Genomic DNA, 23,159 nt, shown 5'->3' on the forward strand with positions numbered 1-23,159 from the left:
TCTTAAAACACTCTCTTCATATTTTGAGATTATTAAATTTACAAAAATAAATTCTACTTTGCATGGAAAGCTGGGCTCACTTGGTCCTTACAAAAGTTGATTGTTTCCACCAGGTGTGGCGGCTCACATCTGTAATCTCAGCACTTTGGGAGGCCAAGGTGGGCGGATCACAAGGTCAGGAGATTGAGACCATCCTGACCAACACAGTGAAACCCTGTCTCTACTAAAAATACAAAAAATTAGCCGGGTGTGGTGGCGGGCGCATGTATTCCTAGCTACTTGGGAGGCTGAGGCAGGAGAATGGCGTGAACCCAGGAGGTGGAGCTTGCAGTGAGCCGAGATGGAGCCACTGCACTCCAGCCTGGGCAACAGAGTGAGACTCCCTCTCAAAAAAAAAAAAAGAAAAGAAAAGAAAACTTGATTGTTTCTTTACAGAACTGGCCCAGGTATTGCAGCATATGTGGTTGCCTCCACAGTATTTGAAAGTTATTGAACATGCTGCCTAAATATCTCCCTGAGAGGTATGCTTTATTGTCTAAAATTCCAACTTTGACATTAATTCCTTTAGATCCCAATGTTGCCTAATTAAAATTTGTATACTACCATTGAGAAATGTGGCAGATTGTATTTTCCAAAAATAGCCACAGCAATATTTCTGCTTTCATACACTCTACCAGATCGTTACCACTCCCCATCAAGATTTGGAGCCTCTTTTCATTTTCCTTGAATTGAGGTAGGCTGTTTGGACTGCCTTGGCCAACAAGAAAACAACAGAACAGATGCTGCATGACTTTTGTGACTAGTTCATAAAAGACAATAAAGCTTCTGCCTGGCATGCTCTCTCCCTCTCTCTGTCTCTCTCTTTCTCTATCTTTCTCTCTCTATCTCTGTGCTCATCCTTGGAACCCAGACACCATGTAAGGAAGCCAAGTAGCCACACTGAAAGGCCACATGTAAGTATTCTGGCCATACCAAAGTTGAAGTTCCAGCTCACAGCCAGCATTAAAGCCACACATGTAAGCAAGTGAAGTCTTCAGAAGATTCTGGTACCCAGCCTCCAAGCCACTTGAGCTGCCTCTAGCCAAGTGTAGCAGAAATGAGCTGTCCACATGTCTTCCCAAGTTACAGAATTGATGGTAAAGCAAATGACATCATATCTTTAGTTCACTTCATTTTGGGGCTTTTTTTTTTCTCAATTTTTGGTGTTTTGTTTTGTTTTTATGTAGCCATTGATAACCAAAACAGGACTAACACATTATATTGGTACAAGTTAGTTTTTTAGATTAGCTATTTTGTAGCAGATATAAGAACCATGGGGATGATAGCATGGTACAGATAAGATTTAATGAAGAGATTTTTCTACTTATGGTGAGATTTTTCTACTTTTTCTACTTATGGTGAGTCGACCTGGCAGGGATGGGAAACGGGGGAGAGAAGAGAGATGGCAGGATGGCAAGAGGAGAATATAAGTAAGAATTTCCAAAAACAAATTCTTTGGATGGGGAGTATATATTAGCATTCCATATTTTAGAGCAATAAGACTTTTTAAAAATAAACATGCAATGCCTAGTTATACTTACCATTATCAGTAATTTTCAAGACAAATATTTCATTCCATGTTTTATGAGGTAGCCAAGACTCCAAACTATCTACAGCAGAGTTTGCCATACCACTTCCACATATAACAAGCATTTCAGAGGAAAAAAACCTTCTACAACCCCTTTCCTCTACACCAGGAAAGCTCAAGTTATCCACAGACTTCGATGTATATGACTTACTGTTCTCAGGAAACTGTTATGACTTCTTTCTATGTAATACACACACACACACACACACACACACACACACACACACACACCTCGGTATATAACTATATATATAAAAAGAATCCCATACACACATATTTTTAACCTCAGTGATGATAGAATACAATAAAGTGTTGCAAAATAATAAACAAATGGATATAGCAAATGATTTACCTTACTAATTGCTATTTAGTTTAATACTGTCATTATGGCATAATTTCCCTGGAGATAAATCAATTATAAAATGCAGGGGTTTCAAAATCCATCCAAAAAAAATCATAACAAGAAAAAAAAACTGTATGAAAAGTTACTATAGAGAAACTTAAAATGATCTAAAAAATACATGAAGCAAAAACTCATGGAATTGAAAGGTAAAATAGACAATTCCACAATAAAAGCTGGATACTTTATACTCTGCTTTCAATGATGAATAAAACAATTATGCAGAAGATTTAACAGGAAACCGAAGACTTGAACAACACCATAAGTGAATTAGACCTAACATACATCTATAGAATACTCCACCCAACAACAGCTAAATACACATTCTTCTTCTTATTATTATTATTTTTTAATAGAGATGTGGTCTTGCTGTGCTGCTCAGCTGGTCTCGAACTCTTGTCCTCAAATGATTCTCTGCCACAGCCTCTCAAAATGCTGGGATTATAAGTGTGACCCACTGTACCTGGCCAGTACACATTCTTCTAAGGCACAAATAGAACATTTTTAAGAATAAACCATAGACTAGGTCATAAGCCAGGTCTCAATAAATGTAAAGGAATTAAAATCATGCAAAATATATTCTCCAACTACAAAGAAATAAAATTAGAAAATAACAATGAGAGAAAGTTTGAGACATCCACAAAATAATTGAAAATTAAACAAGAGACTCTCAAACAACCAATGGGACAGATAAAAAATTTAAATTTGAAAATCCCATGTGATGAATGAAAATAAAAACAACATACCAAAGCTTATAGATGCAACTAAAGAAGTGCTCAGAGGGAAATTTATAGCTTTAAATGCTTTTTTAAAAAAAAAAAAAATCTCCACTCAACAATGTCACCTTCCACTAAAATCAAAGCAAAACCAAGGATGGAAATAATAAGGTTAAAATGAAAATAAATAAAATAGAGAAGAGAAAAACACTAAGCAGATTTTTAAAAACACAAAAATTGGTTGCAAAGATGAACTAAAATGACAAACCTTGGCTAGGAATGGTGGCTCACACCTGTAATCCCAGCACGTTGGGAAGCCAAGGCAGTAGGATCACCTGAGGTCAGGAGTTTGAAACCAGTTTGCCCAACATGGTGAAACCCCATCTCTACTAAAAAATACAAAAATTAGCTTGTCATAGTGGTGTGCACCTGTAATCCCAGCTACTCGGGAGGCTGAGGCACAAGAATCGCTTGAACCCAGGAGGTGGAGGCTGCAGTGAGCTGAGATCATGCCACCGCACTCCAGCATGGGCAACAGAGTGAGACTCCATCAAAAAAAAAACCCACAAACTTAACTAAATTGGCCAGAAAAAAATAAAATTCAAATCACAAAAATCAGGAATGAAAGAGGGATATCACAACCAACCTCAATAAAATAAAAAGAATTACAAAGAAATAATATTCACAACTATACGCTAACAAGTTAGATAACTTGGATGAAATAGAAAAATTTCTAGAAACATACAAACTTTCAAAATTAACTCAAAAAGAAATATAAAATCTGAATAACCTTACAATAATTAAATATAATAAGTTTAGTAATTTTAAAACTTTCCATGAGAAAAGTCCATGTCGAGATGGCATCACTGGTGAATTCTATCAAGCGTTTAAAAAAGAATCAATACCAAGGTGGTTCATTACGCAAAAACCAGTGTAATACACCACATTAACAGAATGAAAGGGAAAAAACTGTATGATCATCTCAATTGAGGCAGAAAGAGCATTTGACAAAACTGAACACTCATGATGAAATCACTCAACAAACTAGGAATTTAAAAAATTACTTTCCCATAACAAACCATAAATGAAAAGCCCACAGCTGACTTCATATTCAGTGGTTGAAAGACTAAAAGTTTATTCTCTTTTATCAGGAAAAACTGCCTGCTTTCAATATTCCACATAGTCCTAGTAAGAACAATTAGACAAGAAAAATAAATAAAAGGCATTTTTGATGGTCAATTTAATGTGTCAACTTGACTGAGCTAAGGAATACAAAGATAGCTGATAAAATATTATTTCTGGTGTGTCTGTGGGGGTGTTTCTGGAAGAGATTAGCATTTGAACCGGTAGACTGAGTAAAGAAGATCTGCCCTTACCAGTGTAGGTAGGCATCATCTAATCTGTTGAGGGACTGAACTGAACAAAAAGGCAGAAGGGACAATTCACTCTTTCTTCTTGAGGTGGGACATCCATTTTTCTCTTGCCCTCAAATATCAAAGCTCCTGGTTCTCAGGTCTTTGGACTGTAGCCTTACACCAGTTTTCCTCCCATCTTTGGTTCTCAGGCCTTCAGACTCAGATTGGGAGATACACCATTAGCTTCCCTCTTTCTCAGACCTTCAGATATGAACTGAATTACAACACTGGCTTTCTTTTATCTCCAGCTTGCAGACTGCTGTCTGCAAGATAATGGGACTTTTCAGCCTCCATAATCATATGAACCAATTCTCACTTTACATATTATGTAAATTCACATTTTATACATATGTAATACATATTTTTATATATATATATTTTATTAGTACTGTTTCTCTAAAGAACCCTGATTAATACAGCATTCGAATTAGAAATAAAGGCCAGGCGCAGTGGTTCATGCCTGTAATCCCAGCACTTTGGGAGGCCAAGGTGGGTGGGTCACCTGAGGTCGGGAGTTTGAGACCAGCCTGGCCAACATGGCAAAACCCCATCTCTACTAAAAATACAAAAATTAGCCAGGCGTGGTGGTGCATGTCTATAATCCCAGCTACTTAGGAGGCTGAGGCGGAGGCTGCAGTGAGTTGAAATCGCACCACTGCACTCCAGCCTGGGCAACACTCTGTCTCAAAAACAAACAAAAAAACAAACTGGAAACTAAAAAGTAAAATTATCTTAGTTTTATGATTTTATATATAGAAAACTCTAAAGAGGCCATGAAAATATTATAATTAAGGGGCTTGGCGCAGTTGCTTATGCCTGTAATCCCAGCAGTTTGGAAGGCCGAGGCAGGCGGATTACTTGAGGACAGGAGTTAAAGACCAGCCTGGCCAACATGGTGAAATCCCGTCTCCACTAAAAATACAAAAAATTAGCCAGGCATGGTGGCACATACCTGTAGTCCCAGCTACTCGGGAGGCTGAGGCAGGAGAATCACTTGAACCAGGTAGGCAGAGGTTGCAGTGAGCCGATATCACACCACTGTACTCCAGCCTGGGTGACAGAGTAAGACCCTATCTCAAAAAATAAACAAATAAATAAAATAAGATAAGATAAAAAGAACATATGCAAGTCAATAAATGTGATACACCACATAAACAGAATTAAAAACAAAAATTACATGATCATCTCGATAGATGCAGAAAAAGCATATGACAAAATCCAGCATCCCTTTATGATTAAAACTCAGCAAAATCGGCATACAAGGGACATACTTTAATGTAATAAAAGCCATTTATGACAAACCCACAGCTAACATAATACTGTAATACTGAATGGGGAGAAGTTGAAAGCATTCCCTCTGAGACCGGGAACAAGACAAGGACACCCACTCTCACCACTCCTCTTCAACACAGTACTGGAAGTCCTAGCCAGGACATTCAGACAGCAGAAAGAAATAAAGGGCATCCAAATCAGTAAAGAGGAAGTCAAACTGTCACTGTTTCCTGACGATATGACTGTTTACTTTGAAAACCCTAAAGACTACTCCAGAAAGCTGCTAGAACTGATAAAAAGAATTCAGCAAAGTTTCCAGATACAAGATTAATGTACACAAATTGGTAGCTCTTCTATACACCAACAGCAACCAAGCTGAGAATCAAATCAAGAACTTAACCCCTTTTACAATAGCTGCAAAAAAAATTAAATACTTAGGAATATACCTAACCAAAGAGTCAAAAAACCCCTACAAGGAAAAACTACACAACACTGCTGAAAGAAATCATAGACGACACAAACAAATGGAAACACATCCCATGCTCATGGATGGGTAGAATCAATATTGTGAAAATGACCATACTGCCAAAAGCAATCTATAAATTCAATGCAATCCCCATCAAAATACCACCATAATTCTTCACAGAATTAGAAAAAACAACTCTAAAATTAATATGGAATCAAAAAAGAGCATGCACAGCCAAAGCAAGACTAAGCAAAAAGAACAAATCTGAAGGCATCACACTACCTGATTTCAAACTACATCATAAGGCCGTAGTCACCAAAACAGCATGGTACTGGTATAAAATAGGCACATATACCAATGGAACAGAATAGAGAACCCAGAAACCCAAATACAGCCAACTGATCTTTGACAAAGCAGACAAAAACATAAAGTGGGGAAAGGACACCCTTTTCAACAAATGATGCTGGGATAATTGGCTAGTCACATGTAAGAGAATGAAACTGGATCCTCATCTCTCACCTCATACAAAAATCAACTCAAGGTGGATCAAAGACTTAAACCTAAGACCTGAAGCTATAAAAATTCTGAAGATAACATTAGAAAAATCCTTCTAGACTTTGGCTTAGGCAAGGATTTCATGACCAAGAACCCAAGCGCAAATGCAATAAAAACAAAGATAAATAGCTGGGACCTAATTAAACTAAAGAGCTTTTGCACGGCAAAAGGAACAGTCAGCAGAGTAAACAGACAACCCACAGAGTGGGAGAAAATCTTCACAATCTATACATCTGACAAAGGACAAATATCCAGAATCTACAATGAACTCAAACAAATCAGTAAGAAAAAAACAATCTCATCAGAAAGTGGGCTAAGGACATGAATAGACAACTCTCAAAAGAAGATATACAAATGGCCAACAAACATATGAAAAAGAAAAAATGCTTAACATCACTAATGGTCAGGGAAACGCAAATCAAAACCACAATGCAATACCACCTTACTCCTGCAAGAATGACCATAATCAAAAAATCAAAAAACAGTAGATGTTGGCATGGATGCGGTTATCAGGGAATGCTTCTACAGCGTTGGTGGGAATGTAAACTAGTATAGCCACTATGGAAAACAGTGTGGAGATTCCTTAAAGAACTAAAGGTAGAACTACCATTTGATCCAGCAATCCCACTACTGGGTATCTACCCAGAGGAAAAGAAGTCATTATTCGAAAAAGAAACTTGCACACACGTTTATAGCAGCACAATTCACAACTGCAAAACCGTGGAACCGACCCAAGTGCCCAACAGTCAATGAGTGGATAAAGAAACTGTGACATATATATGTATTTACACAATGGAATACTACTCAGCCATAAAAAGGAATGAATTAACAGCATTTGCAGTGACCTGGATGAGATTGTAGATTATTATTCTAAGTGAGGTAACTCAGGAATGGCAAACCAAATATTGTATGTCTTCACTGATATGTGGGAGCTAAGCTATGAGGACACAAAGGCATAAGAATGATACAATGATACAATGGACTCTGGGGACTTGGGGGGAAGAGTGTGAGATGGGTGAGGGATAAAAGACTACAAATATGGTGCAGTGTATACTGCTCAGGTGATGGGTGCACCAAAATATCACAAATTACCATGAAAGAACGAAAGAACTTACTCATGTAACCAAATACCACCCGTACCCCAATAACTTATGGAAAAATAAAAAATAAAAATAAAATTTTGGTTTTGTTTTTGGATAGAGAAAAAAAATTTTATGAGTTTTACTGATGGAGACTTCATATTCTCTGCTCATTTTAACTGTCATTACTATGCTGTATATTAGATTCCCTGAACAGTAGAAAGGTGATTGTTAGGGCTGGGAGTGGGGGAAATGGGGAGATATTAAAGCGTACAAACTTTCAGTGATAAGATGAATAACGCAACATTTTTGAGCCTTATGGGAGAGAGATGAATTAGAGGGCTGCTTCTCATGAACTGGGGGTTGGTGGAGGGCAGAGAAACTGAGACTCTCTGTTCCACAGTGGACATTTTATTTGTTTTGATATTCACAAGATGTCCATAGGAGTTCCACTGTTTTTTTTTTTTAAAAAAAAGAAAGAAAATTTGAAACTGCAGCAATAATTAATTATTGGCCCAAGAGGGCTTTTTAATATCATATCCTTCACCAGAAACTTCATAATAGGCCCTTTTCCTTTTTAAAATGCTTATTGTTAAGGGACTGATGTGCTAGTGAGTATTTGAACAAGTTAGCCCTTAATTACTGAAAATAGTTCAAAATTTATTGTGAAATGATTGTCTAAAAATTAATAGTTGTCAGGCACGGTGGCTCATACCTGTAATCCCAGTGCTTTGAGAGGCCAAAGTGGGAGGATTGCTTGAGCCCAGGAGTTCAAGACCAGCCTGGGTAACATAGTGAGACCCTGTATCTACAAAATAAAATAAAACAAAAATTAGCCAGGCATGATGGTGCATGCCTGTAGTCCTAGCTACTGGGGAGGCTGAGGCAGAAGGATCACAAGGAGTTTGAGGTTACAGTGAGTTAATGATTGTTCCACTGCACTCCAGCCTGGATGACAGAGCAAGACCCTGTCTCAAAAAGAATATATATATATTATATATAAAATATACATGTATATATATATTATATATGTTACATACAATATATGTTATATATAATATATATTATATGTTATATATATAATATATATTATGTTATACATAATATATAATATGTTATATATATAACATATATTATATGTTATATATAATATATATTATATGTTATATATAATATATATTATATGTTATATATATAATATATATTATGTTATATATAATATATATTATATGTTATATATAATATATATTATATGTTATATATAATATATATTATATGTTATATATAATATATATTATATGTTATATATAATATATATTATGTTATATATAATATATAATATGTTATATATAATATATATTATGTTATATATAATATATATTATATGTTATATATAATATATAATGTTATATATAAATATAATATGTTATATATAATATATATTATATGTTATATATAATATATATCATATGTTATATATAATATATATTATATGTTATATATAACATATATGTTATATATATTATGTTATATATTATATAATATATTATATGTTATATATTATGTTATATATTATATAATATATTATATAATAATATATATTATATATAATATATATTATATTATATAATATATTATATTATATACTATATAATATACATGTATTATATATAATACATGTATATCATATATAGTATATATGTTATATATACTATATATAATATACATATATGTTATATATAATACACATATTATATATTATACACATATATAATATATAATATACGTATTATATATTATATATAAAATATATATAATATAATATATATTTTATATATAATATATGTATATAATATATAATATGCATATTATATATGTATATTATATATAACACATATATGTGTATTATATATTATATATGTATATTATATATAATATATATAATATATGTGTATTATATATATGTATATTATATATATACATATATATCAATAGTGAAGTCTAAGGCAGTGAATTCAGTTGAGCAGAGCAAAGTGCAACTAAGCAATAAAATTCTGAGCTTAGTTTTCATAGGTAGATAAAATAGCACTTCTTTGTTCATGAACTTGAAATCATTTCATAAACACATGCCATTAAGAAAACATTTCTGGAGAAGTAATTCCGGAAGGGAATGTGAGACGTGCAATGGGAAACAACAGGAGAATGAAAAGTCTTGAGCTTAGTCCTAACTCATGATCCACAAGCCAAGCGACCTTGAGTAAATTATTGAACCTCTCTGGCTTTATTGTTCTCTCCCAAAAAGATATGCGTCACAATCTGTTATAGACTGAACTGTATCCCCCTAAAATTCATATGTTGAAGCCCTGACTTCCAATGTGACTCTATTTGAAACCAGGGCCTTTAAACACATAATTGAGATAAATCCCATATAACTGGCATCCTTACAAGAAGAGACACCCACAGACCATGTGAAGACAGAGTAAGAAGGTGGCCATCTGCAAGCCAAGAAGAGACCTCAGAAGAAACCACACTTAATGACACCTTGGTCTTGGTCTTCCCGCCTCCAGATCGGCAACAAAATAAATTTCTGTTGTTTAAGCCACTCAGTCTATGGAATTTTGTTTGGCAACCCTAGCCAACTAATACATAAACCCCGTCCTGAAAATCTGGCAAGGATTCTGGAAAGATTGCATGACAAAATAAATGTGAAAGTCCTTTGTAAACTACAAAATTTACCAAAAAGAGAAGGTACCGTTATCTCTCATGGGATCATCATTTGCCTTCATGCATAAGGGACAATCCACTTAAGGAAAACAGAAGACCAAAGAAAAAACAAAAATATTGGTTTATGTTTATTAGCTGATTTGTATTAGGTCAACTTTTCCCAGTTTATGTGGTCTTAGGAGATGAAGTCCACTTTATGGTCAGAACAACGGGAAGACTAATGTTATTGTAAGGACAAAGACCCTGATAAAATTGCCCATTTATTGATGTCAGCAGTGCCATGGGTTGTAATTTATTTCTCTCTCAGAAGATGACTTATTTCTACAGAAAATAATAATATCTAACATTTGTTGAGCACTTACATGTACTTTTTTCCACCTATTAGCTCAATTAATCCTTACAACAACCTTTTGGGTAGTACTGTTATTCAAAATATGAAGATCTTGAGGCTAAAAGCTTGTAAGTAGAGAAACTGGGACCCAGACTGTAGTCGGTCCCTTAGCGCCTCAGCCAAATCGCTGCTATTAGTTATTAGAAGTTCTTCTATAAGGCCAGGAATTACAGAAAATTTCATATAAAAATCTGCACCAATGTGATTTGGCACTATTACCACTTCCAAGTATTTTCGCACCCACACATACTGTGTTTATCATTACATGATGGAAATATATATTTCCATTAAAAATAGAAACATTCATAAGGTACCTAAAGATTTTATTCTATTTGACCTAAATCTATGCATGGGTGACTTCCAACAAAAGCTAGATATTTTAAGGGGGCTTGAACAAACTGATGTGCTGTTCCATCATATTTTCACTACATAAGGGTACATAAAATTCATGTTTTTATTTATTAGTCTTACTTCAATACTGATGTAAAGCTCCTAAACTTGACAAGTGAGAATATTTTAAATCAGGAAGAGACCTTTGAATAATTTGAAACTAAAAATCAGGCATAAAAAATCACTATAGAAAACAAAAACATTTATAAAACATTTTGTGATCATTCTTAACATCTACTCAGAGAATTTTAAGCATGCTAAATACATAGAATTTCTACTCTTTTGTGTTGTTTGCTTCCATTGTAGTCTGTATTTGAATAGAAGCTTCTATAACAATACAGCTGACTGAGTGTAAATCGACTAGTGTCAATTAAATTGACCAGTGTCATATGAGGCTTCAGATTGTTCCAGCAGTCAGATACATCTTTAACCTGCTGGTTCCTTCCTGACATCATTTAAACAGGCACATATCTAGCTCATCTTTGAAAAGCAAACTCTCTTTCTCATCACCATGCCCACCCTCTGGCCATTGCCTCTACCCCTTATAGTCAAGTTCATTGCAAGAATGGCTTATATACTCATTGGTTTCATATTCTCTCTTTCTTGTTCATACTGTTTTATCCTCTCTGCAGCATCAGATACTGGTGCTCACTCTCTCCTTGAAACACTGTCTCCTGATTCCTGTAACATCCTCTCTTCTTATTTCCCTCTTCTGTCTCTCTCTTCTCTTAGATTCCCTTTGGAGACTCCTTTTCCCTAGATTCTCTCTTCAGATTTATCATCTTCAACTCTCCTGAACTGATCTATTTCCATGACTCAAATCACCCCCTATTTCTGATGAATCCCAAAGATACCTGCAGCAACAAATGTTTCTCTAGCTGCCTTTTCAACACCTCCACCTGGAAGTCCCTCAGACATCTTGAACTTAAAGTTTTCCTCCAGCAAACCCGGTCTGTTTTCTGTATTCTCTGATAAATACATGAATAGAACCCCAATTCAAACTTTTGCTAAAGTTCAATGCAACCTTCTGTTTTTTCCTAGGTTAAGGCAATGACCTTTAAACTGTTCTTCCTGCCTCCAGTCTTGGCCCATCTCTCCAATCTTCACCCTGATGCCAAGTGGTCATCCCAAATCACATACCCAATTGTGGTGTTCTTTTTAAATTCCATGGTTGGTTCCCCAAAGTCTGCAAAGTCCAACATTTCAAGAATGGTATACACGGTATACATGGCCCCTCAACATGAGCAACTGCTTCTCTCCCCAGTTTCACTGCTAAACCACCTCCTCCACAGCCTCTGTACTTTAGCCAGAGTAATCTCTATTTCATTTGCAGAAATCAGTTTATTCTCTCTTTCTGTTGTGCCTTTGCACATACTGTTGATTTTGTCTGCAATGCCCTTTGCACCAGCCTCTTCACTTGGCTAAATCCCTAAAAAACTCAGATCAGGAGTCACGGTATCTTGGAAGACTTCTACAAAGATCCCTTCCCTTCACTCCTTCCCTGACCCCCCTGATTTTGTTTAAGTCTTCTTGTGTGTTCCCCTGATACCCTATGCATGGCTCTGTCATAGCACTTATTTTTATGGTTATTCATGCATTTCCCTGGAAAGTTTTTTATTTGTTTTGCTTTGTTTTGTTTGATTTGAAGACAAACTGTAATGTGGAATACATTACCCTAACTTGGGTGTTTTTCCTCCACACTCACCCACCAACCCTTGGAATGCCAAAGGAGGGCTCCTCACTGCCCTCTACCAGCCATAGAACCTGAAAGCCACGAAGAGGCTCTGACCCTACCAACAGTACAGGCAGTGAAAAACAACCTTGGGATGTACTAATTATTAGAAAACTGAGGTTTGGGGAGAGAAAAGAGAAAAGGGTTGGCAAAATTAGAGAGGGGGATAAAAGAGTTAAAAGGCTAGAAAGATAAGGAAGGTAGTAACGTGAAACAAGGAAGGCCTTAAGTCCAATTCTCAACTTCGCCAAAACGTTTTGTGTACATGGGGTGTGTGTGTGTGTGTGTGTGTGTGTTTGGGTGTGTGTGTGTGTTTGCTTTTGGGGGAGGAAGGTTAGCAATCTAGGCAGAAACCTGGATAAGAAATGAAATTGTTCTCGCCTTCCCATTCCTTCTCCTTCCAAAGCAGGAGAAAACAGAGACACCTGCAGTGCTGGCTTCTGACTGGAGGACAATGACCCAGCTGAACCTTCTGACGTCTTACGTTCACAGAGAACAGTAGCCAACACATCCTGTGGCTCAAAAGCTGTAGCAGCATTTTTTATCTGGGATTACAAAATACAATGGTCTGGCACTTACAAAGTTCTCAAGAAATACTTGTTGATAGACAAACAAAGTAAACAGTCAACATGGGCAAAATGTTGATTATTGAAGCTGGGTAATGAGACTTAAATGTTCTGAAATAGAAACTTTTTAAAAAACTGCAGAAAAATCCAAATTCAAGTTTTGTGTAAAGTATATTTAGTAAATAGTAAACAGTTACTAAACATGAGATATATAAAATATCCCACATTTCTGAAGAGAATAAAAATATCGGAGTTGTCAAAGGCAGGTGTGTTTAAGTTCAGCACGATGACCTGGCACATGGGAAATATATAATAAATGCAAACCGTATATAGTATGTTTTTGGCTGGTCTTGGCTTTAAGCTTTGTACTCAACAGAGTCTAAAGCCATTAGAGAACAGAGGATCCCCCTCTAATGTGACCCAGTGCCTTTATATAGCAGTGGTTACTTAATGAGTCAAAAATTTAGTTTTTCATGAAATATATAGTAAAACCTCAATTAATTGGAAGGGGTTACTTTATCTGAGTATAGAAGTGGTAGCTAGAACCTCTAAGTAGAAGGATATTCATGGAATTGTTAATCTATGTTTTTTATGTATCCTTCTCTCTCTTTCTCCTCCCAACCATATTTAATTTCACTGGTGTCCCATAAACTAATAAAGAATTAAAGAAGCCACTGACAAGCAAGTTAACTTCAAATGAATAAGATAGACTAGATGCACTAGAGAACAGCTAGAGAAGTGGAGGAGGCTGTAATGCATAGTTACAGGAAGGATCAGAAAGCAGAAGGGAACTCAGCTGAGATCTTTTTGACCCTCACTTCCTTGGCCCTTATCATAGTTGGACAAGGCTACACACAAAAGTACCGGACATTTATTAGGGAGCCTGAAAAGAGGGTAAGGTGATTGGACATTGTGTGCGGGAGGGAAGGCACAGACTCCCACATCTCCAAGATGGAAACAAACAAAGCCAACCGGGAATTTCCCTGTGAGTCAGGGCAGTATTTGACACACCACCACTGTTTTATACCTGCTTGTTATAATCTTTGTTGTTGAAAGGCATGTCTATAGCCTACCATGCGGAGAATATGATTACATCTTCCCGTTACTGCCTGGATTCTTGCCCAGCCTCAAGGCCATTATTCTGACCATTAGTTCTTGTTGTACTTAACTGTTAATGGAGAAGAAGGTATGAGGATAGGAATTGAATACATCATTGAGCCTAGAATATACCCCAGAAGTCAGTCATTTAACAAATTTTTAATAGGAATTCATGATTAAATCCACACTTCTTTAAAAATAAAATCATAGTTAACGAAGGGCTCATTATCTTTATTTTACAAGAGTGGATAACTGAGTATTACATTTCCACATTTTGCTAATTAGGTCTTTCAATTATTTAAATGATGGTCTATATTCTAACATTTTGAAGTGAAAATGGCAGAGGGGGTTAAGGGAGGAAGAAAAGTAAAGAATTTCAATTTGACTTGATTTATATTTAATTAATGTCTCTCCAGTACTACTGAAATATTTTTATGTGAGAGATTTTAATAAAAAGTAAAAATATTCTAATGTATGAGAAAATATTGTATTATATAAACAATGATATATTACCTAAAAGCCCTCAAGTGAAAATTTCAAGTATAAAAACGTATAGAAATTAATACATGCAATTTAGATATTTTTATCTGTGTTAAATAAACAGTTCTAATACTCTGATTATCCTCCTAGGCTGAAAACAGAAGACTAGTCTGATAACAGAGAAAACACATCAAAGTGTGTTTAAGCAAGATATTTAAAAAGAAATAGTAATTTAATACTAAGGGCTACCATTTATCAAGAAATCTACTGTGATCTGGGAATAGTGACTACCTCTTTATGCACTTTCTATTATTTAATCCTCTTCATAACCCCATGAATAATGTATTTTTTACTTCTCATTGTTGAGAAAAGAAAATGTGATTAAATAACTTGCTGAAAGTCACATAACAAGTTATGAGCTATTCCTGGATATGAATATAAGTTTATTTTATTCTAAAGTCTATGTGTTTATATTGCCCACAGGTTACATGTTCTACAAGGACGGGTACCAGTCTAATTTGTTCTCCACTGGCCTATGCTATGTGTTCAATAAATATTAGTTAATTTATTCATGCTTTTGATTGCTATAAAGAATTTTTTTTTTTAGACCAAGTCTTGCTCTGTTGCCCAGGCTGGAGTGCAGTGGCACCATCTCGGCTCACTGCAACCTCTGCCTCCCAGGTTCAAGCGATTCTCCTGCCTCAGCCTCCTGAGTAGCTGGGATTACAGGCACGTGCCACCATGCCCAGCTAATTTTTGTATTTTCAGTAGAGACGGGGTTTCACCATGTTGGCCAGGTTGGTCTCAAACTCCTGACCTCAGGTAATCCACCCGCCTCTGCCTCCCAAAGTGCTGGGATTATAGGTGTGGGCCACTGCGCCCAGCCTGCCATAAAGATTTTATGATTTTTTAGCCATTTTTTTAAAAATTGTGCATATACATTCCTAATTTTAGGAATTAGGAATAATAGGAACTAAAAGCCAAAAGGAGAAACTACATTTATAAACTCACACATTACAGCAAAAAGTATTTTTAAATAAAATCACTTGTTAAAGGTTATAAATTGCCAATTTATATTCACTAGGTAAGCTTTTATTTTCAAAAGGAACAAAGGCCTCTTCCCCATTTGAGCCCCAGTTTCTTAAACTGACCTGATTATGTGGCTAAGGTATTATTGTGAGGTATTGATATTTTCTCTTGTTTTTCCTTCCCCTTCCTCCCCACCCCTTTTCCCCCTTTCCAGAGTTTTGTTCTGTGGCATTGCCTTGGGTAAGTACACGGCAGGGCAAATAGCAGAGTGACAGCAAATCTTTCAGATTTTCACTTTTTCAAAGTAAGAGAGACCGAACTGGGGCCATGAGAACAGAGACATCCAACTACTGTGTAATTCATAAGAGTTTAGAACTGACTCCTTGTGCACCCTTTTTCAGGCCCTTTTACTAATGGACTTTTCTCACTTGTGATGATCTGGGAGAGTGAGTGAGGAGAGTCTAAGAAGAGTTCAGGCTAATTATTTTCCCACTAATCTGGCATAGGAGAGGCTCATAGAGATTAAATTCATTATGGTAAATACAAAGAGTAATACTGCCTTACACTCGGGTCTATAGACTGACATTCACACTCACCACAATTATTCCTGTTAACAGTCTGCCACATACCTTTCATTTTAAGCAACTGAAAAATTTTACCAACTTTTCTCTTTAAATTTGCTTTAAAAGCAAATTCAGAAAATTGGTAGAGGGTCAAGAAATTACACAGTCCAACTCCATTATTTGATAAATTGTATAAAAAGCAAACTAAGGCAAGAATCAACTGACTTCCAAAGTTCACGAAGAGAGCACTCTGGAAGTTGATAAACCACCACACCATATAAATTCCACCACCTCTTTATCTGTAATCAAAAATCAAAGGTTGACTTTTTTTTTTTTTTAACTACTCACTGTATTTTTAGAAAGATGGGGCAGAACCACTGTAGAACTCCTAAACCCCACAGAACAAACAGTACATTCTGGAATGATACGCTGGCCAATCCGGCTGGCAGCCGATTGACCTGACCCAGGCAAGGGTTGCTGCAGAGTATTTAGTTCGGCCCCCTACTGAATGAAGACACTTTGTTAAATTCTCCAATGAGAGACGCTTAGAGGTAGGGGCGTGGAAGGGGGCCGGGGAATTTGAGGCCAGATAACGGGAAGTGTGAGCCGATTGGCCGGACTTCTCACTCCACGGCCCAGCCGTTTACGGATCGCGGAGGCCATCCATCAAAAGAATAACACCAATCAGCGGCGAAAATGCCCCCTTCTCGCGAGAAAGCCCCGCCCTCCAATATATTCCTCGTCAGGGCAGGCGCGGCCCCTTCGGCTCCGAGCTGACCCTGATCAGGGCCGAGTTGTCTCGGCGGCGCTGCGGAGACCTCCACCTAGGACAGTCCCCCTCCCCGGGCCTCTCTCCTCTTGCCTACGAGTCCCCTGTCCTCGTAGGCCTCTCGGATCTGATATCGTGGGGTGAGGTGCGCAGGCCCGGGGAGGGTGATTACCGCTGAGGAGCTGCAGTCTCTGTCAAGGTGAGTGGGACTGCGCGGGAGTTGACCGCCAGGTGCGGGTGGGGAGCGGGGTTGGGGGCGCGGGGCGAGGAGTAGGTCTGGCTCGCGCCCTTTTCCACACTAAACTCTACCGCTGTTGTGAGCACAAGCCCAGGCTAGTCCGAGGCTGGAGGGGCGGAGCCGGATCCGGCCTCCTGAGGTGCCTTTAGTGTCTGCCGACCCAGTCCCAGGGACTAGCCTGGGGAGGAAGAATGGAACCCCTGCAGTGAGAGGTTCCTCACATGACTAGCTCTGAAGACCTCCTGCCTTCCTGTCTTTAGGTTGGTGTGGGAGGGACCTTCCATGTATCCAGGGCTTAGCTTGTGCCCGGGACATGGTTGTGTTATGCACACTTAAATCAATGGAATTCCCAGGTTCATCTTTCAGACTAGGTTAGCAACAACCCACCCCACCCCCCCGCCCCAATACGTGCTCCTAATGTCACCTTTTAAGTTTCCTTTCCTAACAACAATAAAAGTCAAGTAATATTGAGTATTGTGTGCCAAGCACTGTGCTATACTCTTTAAGTGGTGAATCATCTTGTTCAGTCTTCACATTCAGCGACAGATATTGTTACCCTCATTTTATAAATCTAGAAAGAAGCTCAAGCTCATTATTATTGTTCAGTGTTTTTTAAGCGTCTACTGTATGTGCTAAGCTCTTTATGTGATTTCAGTTTAACTCACATAAATCTGTGAGGTAGGTCATAAACCTTATCCCTACTTTATAAATGAGGAACTAAGTACAATTAAGTAACTTGAACAGTTCATTTTGTTAATATGTGGCAGAATACTTAACTACCATCTGCTTTTCACTTTCGGTATCCTGTCTTACGGTGTTTATTCGTGGTTATCTATTGACAGTGAATAACTTGAACGAGTATTTCTTGAAGATTTGCATTTTATTTTTCTAAAAAGCATGGTTCCGGCCGGGCGCGGTGGCTCACGCCTGTAATCCTGGCACTTTGGAAGGCCGAGGCGGGCAGATCACAAGGCCAGGAGACCGAGACCATCCTGGCCAACATAGTGAAACCCCGTCTCTACTGAAAATACAAAAATTAGCTGGGCGTGGTGGCGCATGCCTGTAATCCCAGCTCCTCGGGAGGCTGAGGCAGGAGAATCGCTTGAACCAGGGAGTCGGAGGTTGCAGTGAGCCAAGATCGTGCCACTGCACTCCAGCCTGGCAACAGAGCGAGACTCCGTCTCAAAAAAAAAAAAAAAAAAAAAAAAGCATGGTTCCTTCCCTCTAGGAACTCAATTTAGGATGTGACCAACTTGTAGAAGGGAAATAAATAACAGATGGCACTTTGCAATGACTTAGATGCACTAGCCGCATTGGGGGATGGGAGGCTTATAAATCATTTCTTGGCCCAGTGCAAATATGGCCAAGGAAAGCAGGAAGGACTACTCTTACACTCCTTTCTGGTCTTTTTTTTTCTATATATAGATGATAGAGGTACTGACAACAACTGACTCTCAGAAACTGCTACACCAGCTGAATGCCCTGTTGGAACAGGAGTCTAGATGTCAGCCAAAGGTCTGTGGTTTGAGACTAATTGAGTCTGCACACGATAATGGCCTCAGAATGACTGCAAGACTAAGGGACTTTGAAGTAAAAGATCTTCTTAGTCTAACTCAGTTCTTTGGCTTCGACACAGAGACATTTTCTCTAGCTGTGAATTTACTGGACAGATTCCTGTCTAAAATGAAGGTATGTTTGAAGCTACATTTTCGTAATTTTGCTCAGTGTGTTTTGGAGATGGAATTGTTACCTTTTGGCTGGTATTCATAAACTTGACCTTTTTTTTTTTTTCAGCATGTAGCCAAAACATTAATTTTGTCTACTACAGCATTAATATTTCTTATCATAATCAAGAGTAGTACATCAGGTATTAGACTTAAATTCTGAAATGAAAAATAGTCTAATATCAAGTAACAAATTGCAGTTTCCTAGTAAGAAAATTGGCTGTTTTTTAAAAACCCTTCTTGATAGGTTGCATTTGTCCATTTATTTACTATTTTTAGATATAAACAAATTTATTAGTGGCAGAAATTTATTAGAGGCTACATTGTGGCTAAGAATTAAGATATATTTGTTAATCACTACCCATATATAAAATTGTAAATGTTTTAGCCTTAGACCTAGTCAAGACTTGCTTATGCTTGGCATTTCCAGCTTCAGTGTACATGCAGTAGGGCGGAGAGTGTGTCTGAAGGAGGAGCAACTATTTTCCTATACTGGATAAACAAGACTATGTCACTTTCAGAGCTTAACTGTTACAAATGCATCTGCCTTTCCTGTACACCCATGGTCACTGGAGGAAAATAAGATGATGTGACAATTGGAAGGAAACTCATATTTTAGTCCTTGGTATCTAACACAGTGCATCATAAAAAAGGACTTCAATATTTGTTGAAGGTTCAAGAAATTTGCTTCAACAGACTAATTAAGCTCTAGACATTTCACGTGTAGTCATTACCTTTGAATCTGTAAATGTTGCACAAATGAATAATATACAGCTGTTCCTCGGGTATAATTCAGTCTTATGTGAGAATAAGATCGTTGCTCTTATGTACAAGTCATAATAAGAAAAATAACTACATTATGCCTTTAAAGAGGCATAAGTGTACTGCTGAAGAGGTTACAAGAAGAGAGAGAGCACAGAGATATTAATACTGGTAAAAGCTTAGTTTCATGTGAGCTGGAAGTAAACAACTAGATAAAGTTTTGACTGTGTCTTATACGGCAGACATTCAGAAAATTAAATGATAAAGATTAGTAGTGGATAGAACTCTTAGAGGCAGAGTAGACAGTATATGCCATAGTATTTAAAAACTGTTTTATATGTGTTCCCACAAAGACAAGAGCCTGGAAAAAATACAACATCCTGCAAAGAAATGGCTTATTTTGTAAATAAGCCATAAAGTATTTCAGTCCTCATATATCTTTGACTAGTTAACTTATTTGATCAAACTAGAACAATGTTTACTTATAGTTCTACAGTGATTAATAAAAACACAATTTTTCTATGCTGAGCCAAACATTATACTGAAACTCAGTCCAGTTACTCAAAAATTGGTTCTAAGTGGGGTCCATAGTGTTGACAGGCTATAGTTTAGGTATGAGTGGATTGTGTTAAGTCCATCACAGCTGAGAAATAAACCTCAAATATACATTTTCAAAATGTTGGGTTGGAGTTCTAGATTATCCTTTATGTTTTAATTGAAATAAGGTAGAGTCATGGGCTTACTGGTTTTGTTTTTGATTTTTTAGGTACAGCCCAAGCACCTTGGGTGTGTTGGACTGAGCTGCTTTTATTTGGCTGTAAAATCAATAGAAGAGGAAAGGAATGTCCCATTGGCAACTGACTTGATCCGAATAAGTCAATACAGGTTTACGGTTTCAGACTTGATGAGAATGGAAAAGATTGTATTGGAGAAAGTGTGTTGGAAAGTCAAAGCTACTACTGCCTTTCAATTTCTGCAACTGTATTATTCACTCCTTCAAGAGAACTTGCCACTTGAAAGGTAAGTGACCTTTGTTTTGAACAAGAGAGATTTGGAAATCAGAATGGTATTGTATGGATATTGCATAAAATCAGTATCCTCACAGAATTCTAATAAAAATAAGTGAAATGACAGCTGTGGCTCCTTGAACTTTAATGTCCATCATAAGTGAGAAAATGTTCCATTGTCAATAGCTTCATTAAAGCTAATTCTTGGGATTAAAGTACATTTTGACTTTATAGAACCTAGTAGGAAAGCATCTAACACAAATTTATGGAAAAAAAGGACCTTCAGTGGATGTTGAAATATTTATTAAAACTAAAAGAAAATAAATCTTGATATTTGTGGCATAGTACTATTCATTTTAATTTTTTGGCCCAAATCATCTAAAACTCCCATATGGTGCCTTTAGAAGTTAGTATCTCTGATGGAAGGGGAATTCCTTTCAATAGTTCACTTGCTATGATAAGTGTGCATAAGCTTTACTTTAAAAATTGACTTCAATGTTTTTCTAAAAACATCTTTTGACTAGATGTAGTATTACCTAATAAAAGTAATACCATTTTCTTTTTAAAGGAGAAATAGCATTAATTTTGAAAGACTAGAAGCTCAACTGAAGGCATGTCATTGCAGGATCATATTTTCTAAAGCAAAGGTAAATATTTTATAAAGATTATGCCTATTGATATGATCTGTTTTTATATTTGGCATTTACTTTAAATTTATCTCTTTTAGCCTTCTGTGTTGGCATTGTCTATCATTGCATTAGAGATCCAAGCACAGAAGTGTGTAGAGTTAACAGAAGGAATAGAATGTCTTCAGAAACATTCCAAGGTATGTCAAGGACATAGCCTAAATCCTATTAACAGCTGTAAAAGAAACTAAACCCCTTCTATCTCCTGAAGTAAAATGAGATGTCATATGTTTATCTGAAACTTAAGTAGCTATCCTCAAATGTTTTTAATGAGCAAAGACACATGTTCATAGGATTGCATTTATTAATGTAGTTAAATAAGGTGGGACTTACTTTGAGTAATAATTTTTTAAAATTTATGTACAGATAAATGGCAGAGATCTGACCTTCTGGCAAGAGCTTGTATCCAAGTGTTTAACAGAATATTCATCAAATAAGTGTTCCAAACCAAATGTTCAGAAGTTGAAATGGATTGTTTCTGGGCGTACTGCACGGCAATTGAAGCATAGCTACTACAGAATAACTCACCTTCCAACAATTCCTGAAATGGTCCCTTAACTGGTAAATTTGGTCCGTTATTATTCTCCAGATAGAGAACATTTTCCAGTGCCATAATTTTCAACTAAAGAAGAGTAATTATCTTCAAAATAAACAAAATGGAGCTGGAATAGTAAAGGGGGAGATGACATCACTGATCTAGTCAGCTAATATTTGAAGGCCTTTACTATATACAAGGTACAACATCTTAGGAGTAAGGAATTATCCAACCTCTGATACATACGTTAGCCATTTCATTAAATTTTCAGCTTAGAGAACAGCATCCTCCTTGTAGCACTAAAATCATGCTTTTTTTTAATTGCACATGATCTTGCTGTATGTATCTGACTGATTTAAAATTACATAAGCTGAGCAGGACAACAGCACCAAAAGTCTGAACCAAGTATGAACTAATTTGAGACTGTTAGCTTATAAGCAAAATCAATATGAACTTGGATATTGTACTTAAAAGAAAAAAAGTAGGCCGGATGCAGTGGCTCACGCCTGTAATCCCAGCACTTTGGGAGGCCAAGGCGGGTGGATCACGAGGTCAGGAGATCGAGACCATCCTGGCTAACACGATGAAACCCCGTCTCTACTAAAAAATACAAAAAAATTTAGCCAGGCGCGGTGGCGGGCGCCTGTAGTCCCAGCTACTTGGGAGGCTGAGGCAGGAGAATGGCGGGAACCCAGGAGGCGGAGTTTGCAGTGAGCTGAGATCGCGCCACTGCACTCCAGCCTGGGCGACAGAGCAAGACTCCGCCACAAAAAAAAAGAAAAAAAGTAGGATATGATAGATGGTCTCTACATTGGGTATCTGGAAACTGCCAGAGTGTGTCAACACTATAGTAACCTATCATCGCTATAGCAGCTGGACTACTGCAAAGTAGTTATATGCATAAAAAATGTAAACTTGCTTTCTGCATATGTGAT

General features: G+C 37.0%; 1 protein-coding gene and 1 long non-coding RNA gene across 4 annotated transcripts in view; one reads left to right on the top strand and one right to left on the bottom strand.

The window, feature by feature from the left end:
* LOC129397828 (uncharacterized) lies at positions 1 to 16,943 on the bottom strand. Its single transcript, XR_008625471.2, has 3 exons — positions 16,852 to 16,943; positions 8,246 to 8,338; positions 1 to 5,228 (listed from the first exon to the last, which is right to left on the bottom strand). It is a non-coding gene; the product is annotated as an uncharacterized LOC129397828 (long non-coding RNA).
* The window catches only part of CCNG1 (cyclin G1), a 13,902-nt gene continuing 7,679 nt past the window's right edge, over positions 16,937 to 23,159 (top strand). Inside the window, exons 1-7 of one of the 3 annotated variants that reach the window (XM_034960923.4) lie at positions 17,237 to 17,471; positions 18,936 to 19,199; positions 20,763 to 21,016; positions 21,572 to 21,650; positions 21,731 to 21,829; positions 22,056 to 22,180; positions 22,230 to 22,250. In XM_034960923.4, the coding sequence (XP_034816814.1) occupies positions 18,936 to 19,199; positions 20,763 to 21,016; positions 21,572 to 21,650; positions 21,731 to 21,829; positions 22,056 to 22,180; positions 22,230 to 22,250 (842 nt within the window). In that variant the 5' untranslated portion in view covers positions 17,237 to 17,471. Of the gene's footprint in view, positions 17,472 to 18,935; positions 19,200 to 20,762; positions 21,017 to 21,571; positions 21,651 to 21,730; positions 21,830 to 22,055; positions 22,251 to 23,159 lie in introns of all 3 variants that reach the window. The other 2 variants (XR_010112241.1, XR_010112242.1) reach the window with 2 other exon arrangements.

Source organism: Pan paniscus, chromosome 4, assembly GCF_029289425.2.
Source record: "Pan paniscus chromosome 4, NHGRI_mPanPan1-v2.0_pri, whole genome shotgun sequence".
Classification (NCBI taxonomy): domain Eukaryota; kingdom Metazoa; phylum Chordata; class Mammalia; order Primates; family Hominidae; genus Pan; species Pan paniscus.